The following is a 26,073-nucleotide window of genomic DNA, read 5'->3' on the forward strand; positions in this document are numbered from 1 at the left end:
ACTCAGATTTTCATCCTGTCTTGGCATGTACAATGTGTGTTACAGTGGTTAATGTCACATGCTTTCACAGAATAAATGCATTAGTGGATTGGATCAATAAAACAAGCCAAATGGAATCCAATAGCAATCCAGCACTTAGTATCAGCACTGACACAGATACTTAGTGTTGTATTGCTTCATTCTTATAATTAGTAGACTGCACATTAATATTTTACCCTTAAAAGGTCCCTGAAATTTCACATTACATTTAAAATGACACCAGAGGTGTAAACTTAATTAGGATTATGCTGGTTAAGATTGTGCAGACATTGAGCCAGTTTCATATGACTTGTTACAACAAAAACACTGAAATTTCCCAAAATTACCAACCAGGTCCATTTGTATGTTGTGAGGTGAATCATTTTACAGTGCATCCTGTTGCCATCTTTTCCACATGTATTTGTACTTTGCTGTTCACATTGCATTGCCATGTGCATTTATTAGTGGTGTGGTCCTAATCTTTTGGCATTATACTATCTCTTCATTTTTTATTAATTAGTGTTTTTACTTTTGCTTCTTTTGCAGTGACCAAATGAGGCAGCCTGCCAGAAACATTCTACCATATCCTACAGGATTGTCTATGCTGACACTTGGATGAACACAAATATCCGTAGCACCTAACCATCTTTTGGATCAAAGCTTTACTTTCTTTGACCAGCGTCCTCTTCTAAATGCCACCATGCCTATCATCAGCAACACCAACCATCATTTTAGCAACCTGTCTGTCAGCGATGACAGTAGCATTGACCGGATCTTTACAGAGATTCCTGAGACAGAGACAGTTAAGGGCATGTATTACCAACGTGCAAGGTTTCTGCGACGATCTGAAGACATGGTGTCTGTGGATCATGGCATGCAGGCACTTATTAACGTCGGTGGAAACCGTTACATGCTACCATGGAGCACACTGGAGCAGTTCCCCATGACGCGCCTGGGCAAGTTGCGTACGTGTCAGAGCCCAGAGGAGATTGCCGGTGTGTGCGATGACTATGACGAGGCACGTCGGGAGTTCTTTTTCGACCGGAGCCCTAGTGCCTTCAGGGTCATCCTCAACTTCTTGGCAGCGGGCAAGCTGCGACTGCTGCGTGAGACATGTGCACTCTCACTGCATGATGAGCTGGCCTACTGGGGCATCGAGACGACCTGCATGGAGCGCTGCTGCAAGCGCAAGATGTACATGCGTCTGGAGGAGGTGGCCGAGCATGAGCGTCGCAAGCAGGAGGAGCGCAAGAGGTGCAGTGCACAAGAGCGTCCTCCTCAGGACGACACATGTTATCGGAGATTTATGAGCCATCTCAGGGACATGGTGGAGAACCCACAGTCAGGCCTTCCAGGGAAGTTGTTTGCCTGCTTTTCTGTGATCATGGTAGCCATCACGGTCGTCAGCTTGTGCATCAGCACAATGCCTGACCTGCGGGAGGAGGAGGACAGGGTAAGTGGGTACCTAAAGGAAATTAATTTCACTATTTGGCAAAAAGTAACTTTTTTACCACTTAGACCATAAATTATGTGATGTTGTACACTTGGCTGACCGCAACTAAACACAAGTTGCCAGCTGCAATTTATTGCCTTATTTGTGTGTTTTTATCAATCTGACAGAAGCAATATACTGGACCGAACATGAATTTGTAAAGTTTATGGCTTCCTATTTTTTATGTTATTTAATAGTTTTGTTTGAATGAGTTAGTCAGTAACAAAACAGCCATACAAGTTTGCTAGAGCCACTGTGCTCAAAACAACTACCATACTCTGTGTGTCCCCTCTTGCTTTGCATTAATACTGGCAGTGTCATCATCACCTGTGGGTGTTTCTAAACTCAAGCTGACCTTTGGATGCCATAGTTTGACCCCAAGCAAAAAAAAAAAATGCTATGGCAGTACAGCATACTTTACTGGCTAGTATTTACGGAGTGTATTAAAAAACAATTTTACCACAAATCAGTTACCTTCCCACAAATTTTTTTTTCCACCTCAAATCAAATGTGTTCCCACTAAAAATAAAAATCCAAGAGAGAAATTGCTTAAATTGCATCCCTGCGTAGTGCATCACTGTCTGTGCGTCAAGAAAACCTCGTTTGTTCTTTGTGGAAGTTTGACACCACGACAATGAGTTTTTCTTCTATCTCTCGTAGGAGCCAAAAAAGGAGCGTACAGTTTCACGGTGGTGAAGATAAAGCGCATACCACTCTGCTCAATGCTCAGTTTCATTTAGTAATTGCCACGTGGCTTTAATCCTAATTTACAGTTAAATTTTGCTCAACTTGGCTGCGTCTTTGACTCAGCAGTTTTCGTGCCGCCTCCTGTCGCCGAAAATCAGCGAAAATGGGTGACGTTTCACCGCTCTGTCACGACACGCCGCTGCTGGTTTAAACACAGGGTTTTAGTCTTGCAAGCAGGATTTACTATCCTGCGTCTTAAGCCTTAATCAAGTTATAGTGAACCATTTTGCAGGTGATCGCACTCAGATATTTTGTTGTTTTGTGGTGCTGTTGTTTGGACAGTTTATGCATTGTTTGCAATAATCGACACATAGCTTCTGTTCTTCAAGCCACGTTCAGTTGTGAAAACTACTACTAGACCTTGATATAATATGTAGAAGTCTGGCTTGCAAGAGTACTTTGATTAAAACCATTTATTTGCATTTAGGCTCACAAAGTCACACCACTTCCCTTCTGGTTGTTTCCATGCAAATGTTATGCTGCATTAATATTTGACCAAGGCTTTTGAGGGACTATGGAGGTAAACAATGCTGATCAGATGTAGTCTACTGAGTTTATGCTAACTAAGGCCCTATTTATAGTTAGATCTGCCTTGGGTGAGCTGGTCACAAGTGGTCAAATCTATTTCAGAAACCAAATTCACTAAAACACATTGCCAGGTTTGTGGTTTTCCCACAGGCTTCTTCTTTTTGTGTCGAGTTTTGCATTTTGCTTTCATCATAATAATTCATGCCGAAGTGACCACTCTAGGTCACCATCATTAGGCTTACTTCTTGCTGTTTTGTTTGGGCAGATTGTAAAGGTTACAGCGACAAATAATAATGTTGCTTGGGTATTATTTATCACAATCCTGTGTTAATACATTTTTCATTTTCAAAATCATAAATGTCCTTTAATTATACTTTAAGTAATTCTTTTTAAAATCATAAGTATCTTTTAAGTAATCTTATTATTTAGTGTCCGAGTGATTAGCTGCACCATACAAAAACATTTCAATTTAAAATGAAATATGCATGTCATGATCAATCAGTGACAAGTATTTCAGCTAAATAATCATTTACAGCTGGGAAAAGTAACCTTAATTTAACAACTCCTGAAATCGTTTGTTGTGTCTCCTGGCTCAATTACATCATGTTTAATAAGTCTTCAGTCTTGTAAGCACAAGCCAGTTTTACTATTTATAGAAAGTGAGTGTGCACTATCCTGATTGTGTTTGTGTGTGCACCTTACCCCAGTGGGAAATATTAAGGGAAGAACAGGCAGATCCTTTCAATGTCACTAAGTACCCAAAGAGTAATGAACCGGCCCAGCAAGGCTTTTACAGTGTCAGCAAACACATGCAGTGCGTAATGCAAGACTTCTAGAATGACACTGGGCACACAGCAGGTCTGCAGAAAAAAACTAGCTCTGCAACTTCCATGCATCTTATTGCACATACAGTGTATCACAAAAGTGAGTACACCCCTCACATTTCTGCAGATATTTAAGTATAGCTTTTCATGGGACAACACTGACAAAATGACACTTTGACACAATGAAAAGTAGTCTGTGTGCAGCTTATATAACAGTGTAAATTTATTCTTTCCTCAAAATAACTCAATATACAGCCATTAATGTCTAAACCACCGGCAACAAAAGTGAGTACACCCCTAAGAGACTACACCCCTAAATGTCCAAATTGAGCACTGCTTGTCATTTTCCCTCCAAAATGTCATGTGATTTGTTAGTGTTACTAGGTCTCAGGTGTGCATAGGGAGCAGGTGTGTTCAATTTAGTAGTACAGCTCTCACACTCTCTCATACTGGTCACTGAAAGTTCCAACATGGCACCTCATGGCAAAGAACTCTCTGAGGATCTTAAAAGACGAATTGTTGAGCTACATGAAGATGGCCAAGGCTACAAGAAGATTGCCAACACCCTGAAACTGAGCTGCAGCACAGTGGCCAAGATCATCCAGCGTTTTAAAAGAGCAGGGTCCACTCAGAACAGACCTCGCGTTGGTCGTCCAAAGAAGCTGAGTGCACGTGCTCAGCGTCACATCCAACTGCTGTCTTTGAAAGATAGGCGCAGGAGTGCTGTCAGCATTGCTGCAGAGATTGAAAAGGTGGGGGGTCAGCCTGTCAGTGCTCAGACCATACGCCGCACACTACATCAAATTGGTCTGCATGGCTGTCACCCCAGAAGGAAGCCTCTTCTGAAGTCTCTACACAAGGAAGCCCGCAAACAGTTTGCTGAAGACGTCAACAAAGGACATGGATTACTGGAACCATGTCCTATGGTCTGATGAGACCAAGATTAATTTGTTTGGTTCAGATGGTCTCAAGCATGTGTGGTGGCAATCAGGTGAGGAGTACAAAGATAAGTGTGTCATGCCTACAGTCAAGCATGGTGGTGGGAATGCCATGGTCTGGGGCTGCATGAGTGCAGCAGGTGTTGGGGAGTTACATTTCATTGAGGGACACATGAACTCCAATATGTACTGTGAAATACTGAAGCAGAGCATGATCCCCTCCCTCCGGAAACTGGGTCGCAGGGCAGTGTTCCAGCATGATAATGACCCCAAACACACCTCTAAGACGACCACTGCTTTATTGAAGAGGCTGAGGGTAAAGGTGATGGACTGGCCAAGCATGTCTCCAGACCTAAACCCAATAGAACATCTTTGGGGCATCCTCAAGCGGAAGGTGGAGGAGCGCAAAGTATCGAATATCCGCCAGCTCCGTGATGTCATCATGGAGGAGTGGAAAAGCATTCCAGTGGCAACCTGTGAAGCTCTGGTAAACTCCATGCCCAGGAGAGTTAAGGCAGTTCTGGGAAATAATGGTGGCCACACAAAATATTGACACTTCAGGAACTTTCACTAAGGGGTGTACTCACTTTTGTTGCCGGTGGTTTAGACATTAATGGCTGTATATTGAGTTATTTTGAGGGAAGAATAAATTTACACTGTTATATAAGCTGCACACAGACTACTTTTCATTGTGTCAAAGTGTCATTTTGTCAGTGTTGTCCCATGAAAAGATATAATTAAATATCTGCAGAAATGTGAGGGGGGTACTCACTTTTGTGATACACTGTACATCTGACTCTTTTTATTCACTAATGCTGAATGGCATCTTTGGAAAGCAGACTAGCGGAGGTCACAACTGAGCAAAGAAGCAACTCATCAGCATTCATTACTTTGTGATTTCATTCATCTGCAGGATGCCTCTTTTCTTAAACTCGGTGTATGGGTGACTGTGTGTGTGAGTGTGTGTGTGTGTGTGTGTTTAAAGAAAGGAGAGCAGTCTTTTATGTGCAGTATGTCAGATTGACCGTCCATTTAGGGCATGCTGAAAACAGTACAGCTGTCATATTTAGTCCTTATTACACAGCCGTTTGTCATTGTCACTGACATGAGGAATCAGGCATGACTCACTCAGGGTCTCATTCATCTCTGTTTAGCTTTGTGCGTGTGAACTTACATGGCTGCTCTTTGATAATAGGTTGCCTTTTATATGACCTGAGCTTTAATCCCTTTGTATACACATGGACACAAACCTTTGTTTGTTATGAAGAAGCATCCTTGGTCAAACATGAATGTATGCACATAATTTTACTAATTAACCACTAAACGTATACCTCTACCTATACTTCCGCTCTCTTCCAAGCCTTTCTAGTTTTTTGTTTATGACCAAATGTTTAACAGTAAAGCATAATCACAAATATAAAATAAAAGACGGAAAAGATGTTTAAAAAATGTTTTATTTTCAAAACAACCTGAGCCAGGGCATATTCCAGGAAACACTGAGGACCATTATTAAAAAAAAAAAAGATAGAAAATGCAGAATCTTCTTTATATTTTATGAACTTTTATTGATAGACTGAAACCTGAGCACTACATCGAAAAAGCTGAGTTTAGGTAAGAAACCAATGTAGCATGTACTCTACCAAACTAACACTTTATATATTAATAATATGCAATATAGCTACTATAACATATACTATAGGAAGCAAATCACTAACAATTCGCTTATCTTCAGATGGTTCAATGGTGTCTTTTCCATTTTATTTTGCTTATTGCTTATAACTGCTTATTTAAGTATTAAAGTACAGAAACTTCAATGCCAATGTCAGGCAGTTTATTTTAAGAAATCTTGTGTACTTTAGGCACAGGTAGGTTGGGAAACCAGCAGGTTAATCTTTGCTTTTATATTTATGTCAATAAATGTAATTATGTAAGTCATATTAGGCAACACTAATTATACCAGCCTAGATTTGACAAAAAGCTAAAAAACCCAAAACAACAAAGAGCAACAGGCGACATAAACAATTGGACAATTTTAAGTTTATATATCACTTTTTATGTAGTAGTGTTTTCATCCGTATAAAACCAGTTCATTTTCAAGCAGGGGCTTATTAACCCTATCTGTGCTCTTCACAATATTAACTTGTTGTAAAACCAGTTGTTTTTATTTTAAAATAATTTATTAATGAATTAATCAACAAGCATTTGCCTAATTAACAAAATGTAATTGATGATTGAGTTTAATTAGACTAGACAAACCCAGGCTTGGTTACTTCCAGCCCTTTTAAATTAAAGCATGACACATTATTTTAAATACAATAATAGAAATTTGCAGTAATGTGAGGTGGACTAAAAGGTTACAAAAAACCCTATGCCACGATCAAAAGAAAAGGTTACGAAGCTGTCTCTAAAGCACTGGGATTCCAGGGAACCTCCCGTTTGCTGAAACACATTCATAGGGTCTTAAATCCTTTTGGTTTATTGTTCTGTGGACGGATTATTAAACTTTTTTGTACATGAGTCCCATCCTACCATGACATTTCACGATAAAAACATCAGACAAACAGTCATACATGGAGGTGTTAGTGTGATGGTGTGGGGAAGTTGACAATAGCTGGCAAGACCATTCATTTACTCTGTAGCAGAAAATCCTGAGGAAGAATGTCAGATCATCAGTACGTGATGTGAAACTAAAGTGCAGTTTGGTTATACAACAAGACAGAGACAGGCTTAGGTTATGTAACAACTATATTACACATTTAAACAGCAGTTGTCCTTTCAAACGCATTAACTGCTTGTGCTATTTTTCAGCAAGAACAACTAAACACAAATGCTTCTAATAACTGTAAACCAGTCCTATTGACTTGGATTAACTTTAACCCACAAAGCAGAACTGTTTTAATGCATCCACATTGGAGGGTTTTGAGCATGAACTGACAGCCTCAGCATACTGATGGGACTTACAAGGTCTCTTCAAAAACTTAAAACCTATTTTGTGTCATTTGAGCCAGTTGGAGTCAGACTTTCTCTTGTGTTTCATACCACCTCCACCATGTTTGATGCTGGCATGATGTTCTTACAGTAAAATTCTGTTTTTCGCTTTATGTCACGTGTAACAAAACCCATGTTTTACTTTTGTTTTGTCATCATCCACAAAGCATTCACAACTTAAGGGTCATCAAGATGTTTTTGTAGGGTCAAGTATTTACATTTCGTGTAGGTAGCAGATATCATGCCTTCGCAACTCTTCCAAGAATACCATGTTTTCTTGTGCCTTTTTCTAATGCTAGCGTTATGAATTTGCGCTGATTAAGCCTGCAGTTTCTTAGATGTGTGTCTAGATGTTCCTTTATGTATTTCTGGAATAAATTATCAAGGCAATATTGGAGGAAAAATTGTTAGGCTGACCAATTGAGGGAAGATTTACAGAGACTGGCCCTGTGATTTGCTGGAGTCCCAGAGCCATGTAAATGGCTTTGCCTTTTTTTTCAGACTATAACTTTGTCATCTCTTTAAATGCTTGACTTTCTGAACTCACTGAGCTGCCAGATAAAACCAGACAGGCCCTTTTATAGAAGAAGCTGGCCAATCTATTGACAAAGATTTAACACTCAAGTGGCACATGTGACTGTCAGTTAAGAGCAACTGACAAGTCAGTCATCTGTGCCTCCATGGTTTCTCTGCCTGCCATATTTGGCAACGCAGAGGGACATGATATTGCAACTGAGCCCCATTGCCAATATTCACAGCAGGTGGGCCTGTTACAGAAAGAAAATGTGTTTTTCATAAAACATAGTTAGGCCTACTGTGTTTCTGGTGGAAAATCATTTTATCTAATAAAGCATTTCCATTTTTGGATTTAACATTCTATATGATATCAACATGCAATATACGTACTATGACCTAATCAATGTTTATTATTTTTTTTATTTTAACCAGTTTTGTAGCCTAAAAAACGTACCCAGATATTAATCAGAGGTATTTGTAAGGCAGAAATGAGGCAGCCAGTGTCTGTAGTGCTGTTCAAATTTTAAACAGAGACAGAAATAGTTTGGTGCACCTGTACAATGGCAGCATATGTGATTTAGGTGAGAAGGACAAGTTATAATGACCTGTAATACAGTGACCTTTATGATTTGACAGTTTGCTCCATGCTAACCCTGTCTGTGCTTCTTTTTCCTTTCATTCTTTGTGTCCTGACTTTTCTATCCCTAAAGAGGTTCCTTTTTAAGTTTGCTTCAGCTCTTGTCTCCTCACTTTACGTTTATGGTAATGGTTTCTTGCCTTTTCATTACTTCTTCTTTACCTATCCTCTGTTTATCACCCCTGCTGCGTGTGTAAATTCTGCACCTCTGTTTGAAGTACAGCACACTGAAACTCAAAAGCAGAGGTGAACTTGCATGCCAGGGCGATCAGTAATGCTGCTGCAGCTCTCTATGCCTGCTGAATTGAAAATATAATTGATCATGAACTGAATTTTAATTATTCACCTGAAACGGCTTCCCTGAATTTGAAATTCTAAAGCCATCAAGCTACATTTAAAAGCCTCATGCATTTATCAACATGACATTGCCCCACAATGGATTGGCCTGTGTGTTGCTGCATTGCACCCAGGGGGACCAGGACAAAACATGAAAATAAATTCTTGCTAATATATATGCACTATATGGACAAAAGTATTGAGACACCCCTTCTAATTATTCAATTCATGTGTTTCAGCCACAACAACTTCTAACAGGCATAATAAATCAATTATATAAAGGAAATTATACACTAATTGTAATATAGTTGATTATTTCATTATACACAAATGCTTCTTACAGTTGTTTAATTATAACACATCCAGGTTTCTAAAAACCTGAGGTATGTACAAATGGTACAAAAACCTTTGTATTTAAGCTCTAAACCATTTAGCTTTGGCTCAGTAGCAGGTCTTTAAAGAATAGGCAGCAAATGGCTGGAGTAAAGCAAACTCACGTATAACGGCAGGGTGTAATCAGATACTTGACTTTCTAAACTCACTAGGAGCTGCCAGATAAATCACAGAACAAACCCAAACAGGTTCTGTTATAGAAGGAGCTGGCCAGTCTGTGAGGAAGATTTAACACTTAAAAGGGCAGATTAAGAAGAACTGAAACGTCAATAATCTGCACCTCCATGGTTCCTCTGCCAGCCATATTTGGCAAGGCAGAAGGGCATAATTCCATAACTGAGCACCATTGCCAATCTTCACAGCAGGTGGGTCTATTACAGAAATTTTTTTTTTTGATAAAACATAGTTTATGCCTACTGTGTTTCTTGTGAAAACCACTTTATCTGACCAAAAGATGATGCATTTAACATTCTATAGGGTAGCAACATGCAGTAAACTATGACCAGTTGAAACTTTATGAGTGGGTAGCACTGTCATCTCACAGAAAGAAGGGTCTGGGTTAGATTTCCCGGCTGGTCAGCTGTGGTCATATCTATGTGGAGTTTGCATGTTCTTCATGATTTTAACAATATCAATGTAAAAAATTAAAAATAAAATCAAGTGTCGGCTCTTGGAAATGAAATCTAATGATCTTTCTTGTCAACTGCGTTAATTGAACGAAGACGGTTATCAGTTAACTGCTTAATCATTACCGTCCATAATTTCTATTCATATTTCCAGGTGCAGTGATTCATATTTTGCAATAAACACAAACAAGATTAGAAACTGTGTACTCAGCAGCAGTGCAAAGTAGGACATTTCTTTTCTACTTTTACTTTTTCTACTTTTCTACCAGTCTGCAGTATCCCTGCTTGAAAGGAAATATATTTCCACCCTAATGACTTCCCTGGATATTAATCAGAGGTATTTGTAAGGCAGAAATGAGGCAGCCAGTGTCTGTAGTGCTGTTCAAATTTTAAACAGAGACAGAAATAGTTTGGTGCACCTGTACAATGGCAGCATATGTGATTTAGGTGAGAAGGACAAGTTATAATGACCTGTAATACAGTGACCTTTATGATTTGACAGTTTGCTCCATGCTAACCCTGTCTGTGCTTCTTTTTCCTTTCATTCTTTGTGTCCTGACTTTTCTATCCCTAAAGAGGTTCCTTTTTAAGTTTGCTTCAGCTCTTGTCTCCTCACTTTACGTTTATGGTAATGGTTTCTTGCCTTTTCATTACTTCTTCTTTACCTATCCTCTGTTTATCACCCCTGCTGCGTGTGTAAATTCTGCACCTCTGTTTGAAGTACAGCACACTGAAACTCAAAAGCAGAGGTGAACTTGCATGCCAGGGCGATCAGTAATGCTGCTGCAGCTCTCTATGCCTGCTGAATTGAAAATATAATTGATCATGAACTGAATTTTAATTATTCTCCCGGAACGGCTTCCCTGAATTTGGGATTCTAAAGCCGTCAAGCTACATTTAGAAGCCTCATGCATTTATCAACATGACATGGCTCCTTAGTGAGTTGGTTGTGTGTGTTTCTGCCTTGCGCCCAGAGGTTCCAGGCGTACCAGTCCCACTAAAGCAGTGGTAAAACATGAAAATAAATTAAATGATAATGCAACAATCTTGTTAATACATATCAATTATATACAGAAAATTATACGCTTACGATTTTGCAGCAACAGTTTAGAGAAGGCCATTTTCTGTTCCAATTTTACTGTGCTCCTTTGCACAAACCAAGGTCTATAAACACATTAAAAATTAGTGACCTGCACAGAACCCTGACCTGTTGGAAATTGTTGTGGCTGAAACACATGAATTCAATAATTAGAAGCACTGTCCCAATACTTTATAGTGTAGATTAACACAGGCACATGGTGCTACACATCTAAAATCTTCATGGCATATACAATAACAACTGTAAATAGTAAATTAAACACACAAACTAGTCATTTATCGCTTTCTTGGTTAATGAACGTAAATTAATTAGAGAATTTTATCATGATTGTGTTTTATTTTAATGATGTTGTTGGGGAAGCAGTGCTTACCATGGAGTCTTAAATGATTCATCTGTGAGGAAAATAAGTTCACATAAATGTTTGTGGTAATTACCCAGATGCTACAGAATGGAGATAAATATTCTCTTAAGCTTCACAGTTGTATATAAAGAAAAAAGATGAATAAGGGAATTATTTTATATGTATTTATGAAATGGATACAGCATCAAATTGCTATCAGGTGTTAGTCTCTAGAATGAATGGATATTATATTGCAGTATTTATAGTTTACATCGGGCAGAATGGTGGCTTGGTAGGTAGCACTATCGCCTCACAGCTAGGTTTAATCCCCAGGTGAAGTGGTCCAGGTCTTTTCTCTGTGTATGTTCTCTCTGTGTGTGCATGGCTTTCCTCCGGGTGCCCCAGTTTCCTTCCACAAGCCCAAAAACATGCAGTCAGGTTATTTTGAGCCACTAAAAAATAAAAAACAGCCTTTTGGCCTTTCAGCACATTCATAAAATAAGTCCTGCCCACATACATATGTTTCTATAACTTTGAGGGTATACATCTGCTGACTGTAGCATATCTGGTGCTCTGTACACTTTGTCACTCCTCATATATCAGCTGGATTCCTATAGGACCCCCAAGATGTTATTTGGGAGGTGGATTATTCATGGGGATTTGTTTTTTAGCATTGACTTTTACACCTGAGTGACTGGATTGATCCAAGTGCAATTAAGATGCTGCAAGTTGAAGGACTGCAACTTAAAGGGCCTCCTGTGCCTCAATCACTAATTTGTTTATCTATAGTTGGCTCTGCCTGAAAGCAGACTGGATCTTAAAGTACTGAACACATACATGCACACATAAATGTATATGTTTTAACCCATGGTTGTTGCTGATAATGTTGGAAAAAAGCAGGGACAAGGATGTATTACTTGGACAGCAGCTACAGTGCCTTGCAAAAGTATTCGGCCTCCTTGAACTTTTCAACCTTTTGCCACATTTCAGGCTTCAAACATAACGATATGAAATTGTAATTTTTTGTGAAGAATCAACAACAAGTGGGACACAATCGTGAAGTGGAACGAAATTTATTGGATATTTTAAACTTTTTTTAGAAATAAAAAACTTAAAAGTGGGGCGTGCAATATTATTCAGCCCCTTTACTTTCAGTGCAGCAAACTCACTCCAGAAGTTCAGTGAGGATCTCTGAATGATCCAATGTTGACCTAAATGACTGATGGTGATAAATAGAATCCACCTGTGTGTAATCAAGTCTCCGTATAAATGCACCTGCTCTGTGATAGTCTCAGAGTTCTGTTTAAAGCGCAGAGAGCATCATGAAGACCAAGGAACACACCAGGCAGGTCCGAGATACTGTTGTGGAGAAGTTTAAAGCCGGATTTGGATACAAAAAGATTTCCCAAGCTTTAAACATCTCAAGGAGCACTGTGCAAGCGATCATATTGAAATGGAAGGAGTATCAGACCACTGCAAATCTACCAAGACCCGGCCGTCCCTCTAAACTTTCAGCTCAAACAAGGAGAAGACTGATCAGAGATGCAGCCAAGAGGCCCATGATCACTCTGAATGAACTGCAGAGATCTACAGCTGAGGTGGGAGACTCTGTCCATAGGACACAATCAGTCGTACACTGCACAAATCTGGCCTTTATGGAAGAGTGGCAAGAAGAAAGCCATTTCTCAAAGATATCTATAAAAAGTCACCTGGGAGACACACCAAACATGTGGAAGAAGGTGCTCTGGTCAGATGAAACCAAAATCGAACTTTTTGGCCACAATGCAAAACGTTATGTTTGGCGTAAAAGCAACACAGCTCATCACCCTGAACACACCATCCCCACTGTCAAACATGGTGGTGGCAGCATCATGGTTTGGGCCTGCTTTTCTTCAGCAGGGACAGGGAAGATGGTTAAAATTGATGGGAAGATGGATGGAGCCAAATACAGGACCATTCTGGAAGAAAACCTGTTGCAGTCTGCAAAAGACCTGAGACTGGGACGGAGATTTATCTTCCAACAAGACAATGAACCAAAACATAAAGCAAAATCTACAATGGAATGGTTCACAAATAAACGTATCCAGGTGTTAGAATGGCCAAGTCAAAGTCCAGACCTGAATCCCATCGAGAATCTGTGGAAAGAGCTGAAAACTGCTGTTCACAAACGCTCTCCATCCAACCTCACTGAGCTCGAGCTGTTTTGCAAGGAAGAATGGGCAAAAATTTCTGTCTCTCGATGTGCAAAACTGATAGAGACATACCCCAAGCGACTTGCAGCTGTAATCGCAGCAAAAGGTGGCGCTACAAAGTATTAACGCAAGGGGGCCGAATAATATTGCACGCCCCACTTTTCAGTTTTTTATTTCTAAAAAAAGTTTAAAATATCCAATAAATTTCGTTCCACTTCACGATTGTGTCCCACTTGTTGTTGATTCTTCACAAAAAATTACAATTTCATATCGTTATGTTTGAAGCCTGAAATGTGGCAAAAGGTTGAAAAGTTCAAGGGGGCCGAATACTTTTGCAAGGCACTGTATTAGAGCAAAGCTATTAGAGTTTTATATCTCACTTGAAAATGATATATTTTAGGTTGTTTTTGGAGAAGGAAAGGTTTTGTTTTAAAGTTAGCTGCAAGAAATTATAATTTCAGAAATTAATGTCCCAAAAATGCTGATCTGTTAAACACACACATACGCACATACACTCATACTCTTCCATATAACAGTTCCTGAACACATCACTATCAGTTTCACACAAACCTATTGCAAAGCAATGCTTTTTCAACTTTGGCAGCGGTATTTAATTTGCACCCTAATAGGATGTGACCTTTCCAGCAAGTCAGTTTTATGTTCTGCCATGACAGAGCTGCTCCTGTTAGGTACTCTTCTTCTTCTTCTTTGCTTTGCTTCTATGCACCCATATTAAGTAGCTGCCACAGCAAATCATTCTAGTCCGCATACCTGACTTGGCACAGTTTTAATGTGGGATGCTCTTTCTGACACAACTCTTCTGGGCTTGGGACCAGCATCGAAAGTGCACTGATAACTACACATAGCCATACCATAGACATAGATATAGCCAATCATGTCTGCGTAGACACCCGACCGACTGGAGATCCAACCCCAGATCTCAGCGGTAGTGGACTAGCATATATTTGACCTCTGCACCACCTGAGTGCCTATAACTGTTTGCTTATATTGTTAAGCAACAACAGCTTAGCCATAAATCACAAGGCCACAGAAGTGTAAGGCTGATAAGTGCAGCTTGCACAAATTTTAACTCTGCCTACACAATTTCTAGTGCCAACTGTTTACTTTGGTAAAGAAGGCAAACTAATATGGGGCTGTTGTGGATGTTTGGACCATCACTATCATCACATACATTGACATTCAAGAGAATTACAGACTTCCAATTTTTGGCAACAGTCTAGGAAAGCCCCTTTCTTGATTTAGCATGACAATGTGCACAAAGCAATGCCCATAAATAAGTGGTTTACTCAACTGGATGTATTCTTCTAGCTGAACTATCTAGTGGAAAACCCTTTCCAAAAGAATGCACATAATCTCCACATACTTATAACAGCGTGGCTGTAATTTGAAAAACCTGCACAAGTAGACCAGATGTTGCTTAGGTTTGAAGGTTTGAGGTTGATAATTTACAGTAATGTGGCCTGACTGACATATTCAAACAAATCACAAGTCCATTGTACATACAGGTGATATGGCTGAGTGACTGGATTTAGCTTAATGCTACTAAGCTTGGTTTTTGGCAGATGTTGGAAAGCATCCTGTGACTCACAGGCTGATTTGCTTGTGGTCTGTTGTCAACTGAGCTTGCATCAAGCAGACAGGAACTTTAAAAAACCTTCAGGCAGCACACACACACACACACACAAACACATTTGAACACAAGCCATTTGGTCACTATTAGGTTTAGTCTAGTTTCAGTTGATGGTTCAGTGGGTCCAGTGATTGCACCATGCACAAACACTAACTGAAAGGCAGAGCACTAATCCACTGAAGGATTAGCATCACAAACTCACACTTCCACTTACTGATTTATACATATGGGCAAATAAGTGTAGCCAATTTTCTTACTGGCATGTTTTTGGGTGGTGGGAGAAAACCCAGACCCAGAGTAATCAAACAAAACAGACCCATAAAAACATGCAAATTAGATATTTCTCATTTCCCATCAACCCAGTGACATTACATTGACATTTACAGCATTTAAGCAGATGCGTTTATCCAAAGTGACTTACAGTTGCAGCTGATACAATACAAATAGTTGAGGGCTAACGGCCTTGCTCATGGGCTTAACCGTGGTAACTTGACGATAGTGGGACTTAAACTAAGGCACATTATTGTGTCTGTATCAAACAAGATTAAAAACTCAACTATATTACCCAGACTGCATTTCACTGATCAATCAGGCACCTTTTAGTTTAAGTGCTGCCACAATAATGTTTCCGAACAAACAGAGACTGCTTCTTCTCTGCATGATACAAACACTGCAGTGTTAATGGTCCAGTTTTCTTTTACTTATAAATGGGAATATATATATATGTATATACTTCTACTGCTACTTCAGTATGCAAGAGACTAGTGTAGGTCTACAAATAAACATTTTTACTTTTGTTTAGTTTTGCTTTAATAATCTGCTGAACTCATTGTAAGTAAATGCTTTAGTGACTTTGACACACGACAAAATCAACTGCTTTATCCTGGTTAGGGTTGCGGCCGGAAACACTGGGCACAAGACAGGAATACCTTGGACAGGGCACAGGCCACCTCTATTTCTTAGATATAGCCAATCATGTCTTTGTAGATGTCTAGACAGCCAATAGAGAGATTTGAACGTAGATCCTAACAGTAGATCCTAGCTAGCATAACAGAATGCTGCACCCCCGAGTGCCCCTTAAACATTGATCTTAACTACAAAACTGTTACACTGACATACCTGTAGCTTTAGTTACCAGAGAAAAAGATGTAGTACTGCTTGCAAATGCATAGAACAAATCCAATATGGTACCATACTCTTGAACATGCACCTGATATTTTAAACCCTCGAGATTGCATTACATATCAACAAATAATCTATTTTTATTTTATTTTAACCACATTTAGGGTTAATTTTTAATCCAGTAACATGCTTTATCATAATTTGTAAAAAGTGCACATTTCCCTTTTGGAAGAGTCAAAATTAATTTGCAAATGAAGGTGCACAAAGTGTCATGACTGTTCCACATATGATGCAAAAAATTGCAAATTTGAAATTTGCATTCAGACTACACATGTAATTCTGAACTCAAATGCTGCTTGGAAGGTTATGTGCAGGTATATATATATATATATATATATATATATATATATATTGCATGAGGCAAGGTTTTCCCAAAATATGGATGTGTCTTTTATGTGATTTACGGTTTGAACTTGAAAGGTTCTTGTACAATATCCAGCAGGGTGATATTATGATATTACGTTCACTGCATTTAAAATCCGTTATTGGATGTGTGGTACCTATAATAATTCAACTTAATTAAATCTCTCAAGTCATGGTGTGGGTTGACACTCTTGACACACACACATATACACACACTCTCTCTCATGACATATTTTGTGAAGCTGAATTACCTGCAACAAACATTATTTCTTGCAAGCAGACAGTTGTAATTACTGGACTATGTTTAGATATTACTATGAATAAATTTATATAATTTTACATATAAACATTTCAGTATTAAGGTGTGTGCACTTGCACCGTTCTGTTTCCTCTTTTACGCTTTTAACAAGATGCAGCACATTTCACTCATAAAATGTGGTCTGTTTTATTAGTACTTTTTTGCTCAGATTTGTAGGTAACTGTTAGTGGTTGTTTTTTAAGTAACAGCCAAACCCCTATAAAAGAGCTTCATGCCTCAGAGTGCTACTCGGGGAAAAACTGTCAACATCAGTGGTGTGAAGTGAATGAACGTCATTTTAATAGCCGCCCACTACATGGCTGCACATAAGATTTCAGATTGGTTACACAGAATCAAAAGTCTGCATCTGTTTGGCTAAATGAAAATGGAAAAGGGTTTGCTGTTTTATTGCCATGCTGAGTGAATGACTAAGAGACAGATTTACTAAATATTGTGGATAAATATTATTTGTGTGTATATGATTCATTGGGAGCTGGGTCATCCTAGGTCTTCCACTAGGTAACTGAGCAGAGAAACAAAGCTTTTCATGTCAGCTCTTTTATTCCAGCATGGCAGGCTCTTCTATTACAATCTACAGGGGTTGGACAAAATAACTGAAACACCTGTCATCTAAGTGTGGGAGGTTTCATGGCTAAATTGGACCAGTCTGGTGGCCAATCTTCATTAATTGCACATTGCACCAGTAAGAGCAGAGTGTGAAGGTTCAATTAGCAGGGTAAGAGCACAGTTTTGCTCAAAATATTGCAATGCACACAACATTATGGGTGACATACCAGAGTTCAAAAGAGGACAAATTGTTGGTGCACGTCTTGCTGGCAAATCTGTGACCAAGACAGCAAGTCTTTGTGATGTATCAAGAGCCACGGTATCCAGGGTAATGTCAGCATACCACCAAGAAGGACAAACCACATCCAACAGGATTAACTGTGGACGCAAGAGGAAGCTGTCTGAAAGGGATGTTCGGGTGCTAACCCGGATTGTATCCAAAAAACATAAAACCACAGCTGCCCAAATCACAGCAGAATTAAATGTGCACCTCAACTCTCCTGTTTCCACCAGAACTGTCCGTCGGGAGCTCCACAGGGTCAATATACACGGCCGGGCTGCTATAGCCAAACCTTTGGTCACTCGTGCCAATGCCAAACGTCGGTTTCAATGGTGACAATGTGAAACATGTATTGTTCTCTGATGAGTCCACCTTTACTGTTTTCCCCACATCCGGGAGAGTTACGGTGTGGAGAAGCCCCAAAGAAGCGTACCACCCAGACTGTTGCATGCCCAGAGTGAAGCATGGGGGTGGATCAGTGATGGTTTGGGCTGCCATATCATGGCATTACCTTGGCCCAATACTTGTGCTAGATGGGCGCGTCACTGCCAAGGACTACCGAACCATTCTGGAGGACCATGTGCATCCAATGGCGTTGCCGTGTATCAGGATGACAATGCACCAATACACACAGCAAGACTGGTGAAAGATTGGTTTGATGAACATGAAAGTGAAGTTGAACATCTCCCATGGCCTGCACAGTCACCAGATCTAAATATTATTGAGCCACTTTGGGGTGTTTTGGAGAAGCGAGTCAGGAAACGTTTTCCTCCACCAGCATCACGTAGTGACCTGGCCACTATCCTGCAAGAAGAATGGCTTAAAATCCCTCTGACCACTGTGCAGGACTTGTATATGTCATTTCCAAGACGAATTGACGCTGTATTGGCCGCAAAAGGAGGCCCCACACCATACTAATAAATTATTGTGGTCTAAAACCAGGTGTTTCAGTTATTTTGTCCAACCCCTGTATAATGACACTTTTAGGGTAGTTGAGAATCAGACGTCAGTTTATTTAAAGGGCCTGGCGGTCAGGGTCCTTTGTTGGCTTGTATAACATACAAGAAAACGTGTATTTAGTAAACATTGCTCATGTTCCTTTGATGTTTGTGCGTTGAGTATTGTCCTTCTTTTAAATGCATTTTTTCTGGTTTTCAGTCATATCTAATTACCTGATTGCATTACACTTGCTCTACTGTCGCAGACCTCCAGTTCTAACCATGAAGCACCGTGACTATCACAGGCCCTCTTCGACACATGTGCAGCAGCCCACTGCTTTTTTTTCACCTCCACGAGGCGGGTTCACCTGGAGATCTGTATCATGCACAGAGAGTCATGCACCGATCTTCATTATCCTCCGTCTCTGTGCGGACGTCATCAAGCAGCCAACAGAGGCTGTTATTGCAGCAGTCATGAGAAATCTCCTCCAGCATTTCCACCCAATCATTGTCAGTGTAGCCACCCAGCCTAAGTGTGTTTTGGTACTGTACCACCTGAGCGCCTGTCCTTTAAACTGGGGATCAGTCCCAAATAATGCCAAAAAGCTGAGATTCGATCTTGAGAACTTGACAGTGTTGACAGTGACTTGATAATGCACTAACATGCAGTAACATTTTTTATTTAACTTGTTGTTTGTTTGTTGTTATTTTGTACACAAATCTACTATCTAACACACATGCTTAAAATTGCATTTTGTTTCATTATAAAGAATTTACAATCATTGTGAAAACAAAGGAAAGTTGTCATCGACCAAATTATTAAACAACAAAAACTTTTTAACACACAGTGGAAACAACTGAGAGAAAAAGAAAAAAACCTACTGCAACATTGATCAAATTTTGGGGGGAATCATGCCAAACATCTGTTTTATTAGGTTTTGCAGCAAACGGTTATGTAGGAAGAAATATCTTTACAGATTTTCATTGGAAAAGGTCAATTTCATGGAAATGAGCCACCAGAAAAATATATTTTAGTACCCATTTATTTTATTGCTTGCATTATGAGCATGTCATTGGTGGAGATGTAGCTGTTGTGGGAAAGCTTATTACTTTCTGAAACGATGGTACATTCTTGTGCTTTTAGAGTGTAAATGAGCGTTTTTGAGAGAAGATAGAATAGAAAGAAACAACACTGTGTGAAAAGGGAAAAATGAAGTGCCTGTATCTCACTCTCTTTTCTCCTACACAAACACTGTATACATAGATACATAAAAGGCTTTAACTCTTTCATTCTCTTCAGCTCTTATGCTGCTTTCATAGATTTCAACTTGAGCCGAATTTATTTATGAGAAAACACATAGCACAGATCATCAGCAGTTCACAGCTCCTTCGAATTCATTAGCTTGCAAAGACTTAGTATGAACATATGGCAGCTGTACATGGTTGAGCAGAGATAACTCACTTTCAGAGGCTACCTAAGAAGCACTCTGGCTTTTGGAAAATGCACTTGTTCAAATATTTGCTCTTATCATGAATTTAATTGTGTGCGTGCGTGCGTGTGTGTGTGTGTGTGTTTACGTTGTCTGTCTCCTGCAGTAATTGCTAGTATGTTTGCTTTTTCATTATCAGTCACAAAGCTGATTTAGTCTGTATTAATGAGTTTGGTGCAGTCAGATGAAACGAGCTGCTCTGTGATTGTTGAAAGAAGAAGAGAGGAGCATCTGCTTCTGAACAGTAGCACTCGGCCAATTATTCAGCCGACTGTACATCTTCCTCCACTGACAAATTCACAAAATCACTCCACATATTTTATTAACCTGACTTTACTTCCATCTGGAGGACTATTTATCTTTCTGTTTAGCAGAGGGACTGTCACCGAAGCTCACTGCACATTTTCCCATGCAATTTCACTATAACTTTACTGATACCGAAGTTTTATGACAATTTCCGCTCACCACTTAAAAGTTGCACTGGACTGTACAGGGCCAGAAAAACGTATTCAACCTCCTCCAGATGTCCAGATTTTTGCACATGGGTCACACTTACCAATTGGTCACACGTAACTAATACCAATTGGCCCTGTTGAAAAAAAAAACTTACTTAAGCAACCGATGAACCAATTAGTTGGTAATTTGGCTTAATTAGACTATACACCTCAGTTTGATTACTGCCAGCCCTGATGAATCTAAACATCCCTCAAAAAACATTTCAAGCAACATGAAGTAGCTATAACTATACCTATAAAGGTTTCACCAAGCAGCACACTTTTTTATAATAGCTGTGGTATATTGGTATAAAACAAATATTTGAAAAGCCATATATAAGGGCCTGGAAAAACCACAGTGAAAGTCATTAGTAAGAGGCACTTGCTGCAAGTGGCAGGATTACCAAAACCCCTTAATCACAGTTCTTGCACATCAAGAACTCACAAAAAGTCAATGGAGTATCAAAGCTTTAACAAAGGCTTTTTAACAATGTTTTTTTTTCAAAGACTTAAACATCTTTTGCTGCTGTTGGAGACCTTTTATCTTACTTCACATTGCCAGATAGGTTCTATTTAAGGGATGTTTAGATTTCACAGGTCTGGCATAAATTGTGCCTGGGTGTGTCTAGTAAACCAGAACCCAAATGTCAATTGAAATGAACCAATTGAAATTGTTTGATTTAGTAGCTGAGGGGCCATTACTTTTTCACACAGAGCCAGGTATTTGCTTTAAAAGATGAATTCGTCATTTAAAAAGGCATGTTTTGGTTATCATTGACTAATAATAAAAGTTTGATGATATGAAACATATAAATGTGGCAAGTATGCAAAAATAAAAGACCTTTGGAGGGGCAAATACTTTTTTATAGCACTGCATGGTCAACATATGATTTTTACCTTTAGTGGTTTACAAGCATATAGTGTAGTAATTACTGGAATACCCTGTCTCTTACAGAAAGGTTTGCTAAAAAAAGACATCAATGCAAAAATTAAAATTTAAGCTAGACACATGGTTTTTATTGTACCTATCATAAATACAAACAATCCAGTGTTTTATTTCTGCTTATGCTCTATACCTACACACTGGATGTGTAACACAAAGAGATGAGGAGGTGGGAGGAAAAATTGTACATATATCAGCACTTCTTTTTTTTGTACATATATCAGCACCTGGGCCCATAAAGGGGTTTGTTTCTGCTTCGCATGAGACATTATACTTCAGCTTTTTACTCAGTTCGATTAAATACTAGATAGCCCACATATACCAGATTGTTTTTAAAACGTGGGAAGCTCATGTGTATTTAGAAGTTGCCACAGTGGATCCTTCTGCTCTGCATACTTAAATTCCCACAGTTTTTATGCTGCATTGCCCTCCTGATGCAACCCTTTTTATTTTTATTCAGGCTTGGGACTGGCTTTGATAGCGTACCTCACAATGGTTGGGCTTTTCAGGCAACCCACTCTCCTTTCAGGCAATAGCCAATCGTGTGTGTAGACTGACCAGACGATAGCACCACTAATATTCGAACCCAGTGGTTCTCAGTGGTTATGGGCTAGAGACATTTACCACCATGCCACCTGAGCACCTAGTGAATAAACAATATGTTGTTTTTTTTTGTACTGTACACCTAGCCATGCAATTATTATTTCATAAGTATTTTATTCTCATGTTTTACAACTGCTTCCTCCTGGTCAGGGTCGTGGTGGGTCTGGTTTCTCCAGAATAACCGGGCGTAGCGCAGTAACACACCCTTGAAGGGACACTAATCCAAGTAACGTCAAGTCAATCCCGAAATCCTGGTGACTAAATGCATAGTATTTCTCCAAAGCATCCTGTCTTTTCTTTAGGTCTTAAGGCATCTTAATGGCTTGTTCATTGTTCCTGTTATTGTATCCACTAAGAGTGTAATAATAGAACATTTTCACGATACAATGCGTTTTTTTTATATGATTCTTCCACTGATGCTACGAAAAACAATATTGTTGCAGTAATGTTTAATATAAGCTCATAAACTACACACACATGCACTAATTTAACATTTTCTTTAGCAGTGAGTTATTATTACAAACATTGGAAACGTTCTACTTGCCACAAAGAATAAAAATGTGATTGGGTAATAAAATGTTCAGATCATACACAGTGGTAATGTATGTTTATATTAATCTGATTTAAGCCTGTAACAATGATTACATTATGGCCACAATAATCCCAATTTTTTTAGCTCAAATGTTTTTACCAATAAACTGTTTGTAAGAATGTTATTTCATTTATAATATTTAATTACGTGTTAAATATATATATGTTATTATTTTGTTTTACATTACATGTTTAGCAGTAAATTGTTAGACAAATGTTTATCATATACTGTAAAAGTTGACCACATTCATGCTATAAAATGCCTTTTAATTCTTTAGATATATTTAAAAATCCTCTCAACTCTAGTTTGTATAAAAATACTTTTTAAGTGGTACATAATGGTACATTAGCAATCACATTAGTTATTACATTAGTCATCACAGCTTTTTTTGTTGGCTGTAGCTATTTTCCCCAAATGTATGTTATCACTAGGAATAGCATAGAGTGAAACAGTAAGACTTCTAATTACGATTGTTTTGTATAGATGACAAGTGGATGAATGTGATAAAAATGTATCATTTTCTCACCTAAAAAACAAAAAATGGAAGCAAAGAGCAGATGAGGTTTGATTTTCACAGAGCCAGCATGAAAAGAAAGAAACAGTACGAAAATGGGTGAATATCATTCTGCAAGACAGGCGTGAGACGAATGACTACAGAGAAGTAATCAGAAGCACTTTTGCTGGGAACTGATATATAGTCTCAGGAAGGTCATATCACACTCTTCTCTTTTGTCAAATCCTTACAACTCCATTCTACACATTCTACTAGCAGCAGGAATCTATTCACCACTTTATGAAAAGTAATCTGGTTGAATTTTCTTAGGAGGGTAATGTATGTATGCAGGCACATGGTGTTAGAGTCGGCAGTTGATTGATTCTCATGAGTGGAATGAGATGTCATTGACATTTCTTGAAACAGCAGTCACAGAGATAATGCGGACTAAGTGCATTAGTGCAGAGAAATTGCCCATCAGTATGACAAGAGGAAAGGTGTAAGCCTTCCTTTGCATGCACAATGTTCTGATCACTATCGCATTCACTTCTAAAGTGTGACCCAGATGAGAGGCCCTGATAAGAGCGAGAGAGTAAACAAAAGAGCAACAAGGAGTAGAATTGATTAAACTGTTTCTGTGTTTACCTGGCTTTTTGTAGAGAGGGCAGGCGGTTAGAGGACACAGTAAACTGTTTGTGTTTATGCAGCCACCTTTGACCCCAGATAAAAAAAATTAATTCCTATCGACTTATCTTTTAACGTGATAAATCCCAAAAGTAAACACAAGGTGTTTGTTAATAATTGAATTTGTACGCTATTTTAATAGGCTCATCTGCCAAGAAGATCAGCACAGAGACTTTCTTACAACATAAGCGCCCTGGATGAGCGAGCTGCCACAGCCAGTTGGCGGAGTGGTAGTCCCGCTCCTTTATTGCTGTCCCTTGTCCTTTCTTTCGTTTGTTCAGAGAACTGAGTTGTCGCTGGCGCTCTGAGCAGCTTGCCATATTGTGATTAGCGGTTTTCATTTCTTTGCTTGTTTTTGTGTTTTTCATTTGTTGTTTTTTGTTATTTTGGCCTTTTCCGTTATTTCCCCATTATCCTTTTTGTTTGTGACTTCTTAGCCATGGTAATTTTCTATCTTGGTAAAGCATCTTATAAACTGGATTCATTTTGAATTATTGCAGGCATGGGGCGAAACCTGGTTCATTAGTGGTGAGGTGCGACCCTCTTGTTACACGTTATCATATCTCCACTCTTTTTCCCCGAACCATTAGTAATGTCTCAGTCTACCTGTCTGACTGACCTCAGTCTAGTCTAAATGGACTAGTAATCCAAATGTTGCTAGTTCAAGCTCCACCACTGCCAGGTTGACAAGGCCCTTAACCCTTAATTGCTTAGACAATGTAATATCAGAGTACTGTAAGTCACTTTAATATAAGCGTCTGCTAAATGCCAAAAATGTAAATGTAAATATGTGTTTATTTTTATTTGTTTTATATAACCAAATCTTTCACCTGATAGGCAACTTTGACTTTTAAATAATGCTCATATCAGTTTATATATGGTACATACAGTATGTGACCTATATAAATTTTTTAAACTTGTCTCTTTCTCCCTGTGTCTTTATAGGGCGAGTGCTCTCAGAAGTGCTATCACATGTTCATTGTGGAGACTGTCTGTGTGGCCTGGTTCTCACTCGAGTTTGTGCTCCGCTTCGTGCAGTCTCGCAGCAAACTAGAGTTTCTGCGTGGACCGCTCAACATCATCGACGCTCTGGCCATTCTGCCCTATTACGTATCCCTGGCTGTGGACGAGGATGAAGACAAAACTGGCCTGGACAGCGAGCGCTCATCAGCAGGCAAGGGCTACTTGGACAAGTTAGGCCTGGTGCTACGAATACTGCGGGCATTGCGCATATTGTATGTGATGCGGCTGGCCAGACACTCGCTGGGCCTGCAGACGCTGGGTCTGACAGTACGCAGGAGTACACGTGAGTTTGGCCTACTGCTGCTTTTCTTGTGTGTGGCTGTCACACTGTTCTCACCTCTTGTGCACCTGGCTGAGAGCGAACTGAGCGGGGAGCAGGACTTCAGCAGCATCCCCGCTTCCTACTGGTGGGCAATAATCTCTATGACAACAGTGGGCTATGGCGACATGGTTCCAAGGAGCATTCCTGGACAGGTAGTGGCTCTTAGCAGCATCCTGAGTGGCATTCTTATCATGGCCTTTCCAGCCACTTCCATCTTCCACATGTTCTCACGGTCCTACCAGGAGCTCAAGCAGGAACATGACCGCCTTATGAAGGAGGAGTGCGCTAAAGCCGCTTTAGCAGCCTCAGATGGGCTGGATGAGGAGACGGAAATGGCTGGGAATCATCCTACTCATGTACTAGCTGTTCCTCCAGATCCTGAAACTGCTGGAGCTGCTGTTGATGTCTCAAGATTAAAAAACACTGGAGACTCTTTAGGGAATGACAGACACTCCTTACCAGCGGGTGCTTTGTAA

General features: G+C 39.5%; 1 protein-coding gene across 1 annotated transcript; it reads left to right on the forward strand.

The window, feature by feature from the left end:
* Positions 1 to 718: 718 nt before the first annotated feature.
* Positions 719 to 26,073, forward strand: kcng4a (potassium voltage-gated channel, subfamily G, member 4a). Its single transcript, XM_063004351.1, has 2 exons — positions 719 to 1,471; positions 25,198 to 26,073. The coding sequence occupies exons 1-2, from the start codon at positions 719 to 721 to the stop codon at positions 26,071 to 26,073; spliced, it is 1,629 nt and encodes a 542-aa protein (XP_062860421.1).

Source organism: Trichomycterus rosablanca, chromosome 11 (assembly GCF_030014385.1).
Source record: "Trichomycterus rosablanca isolate fTriRos1 chromosome 11, fTriRos1.hap1, whole genome shotgun sequence".
NCBI lineage: Eukaryota > Metazoa > Chordata > Actinopteri > Siluriformes > Trichomycteridae > Trichomycterus > Trichomycterus rosablanca.

Coding starts and splice junctions, on each gene's coding strand:
- kcng4a (XM_063004351.1), top strand. CDS start 719: ATGCCTATCATCAGCAACACCAACCATCATTTTAGCAACCTGTCTGTC. Junction 1,472..25,197: donor TGCGGGAGGAGGAGGACAGG/GTAAGTGGGTAC, acceptor GTGTCTTTATAG/GGCGAGTGCTCTCAGAAGTG.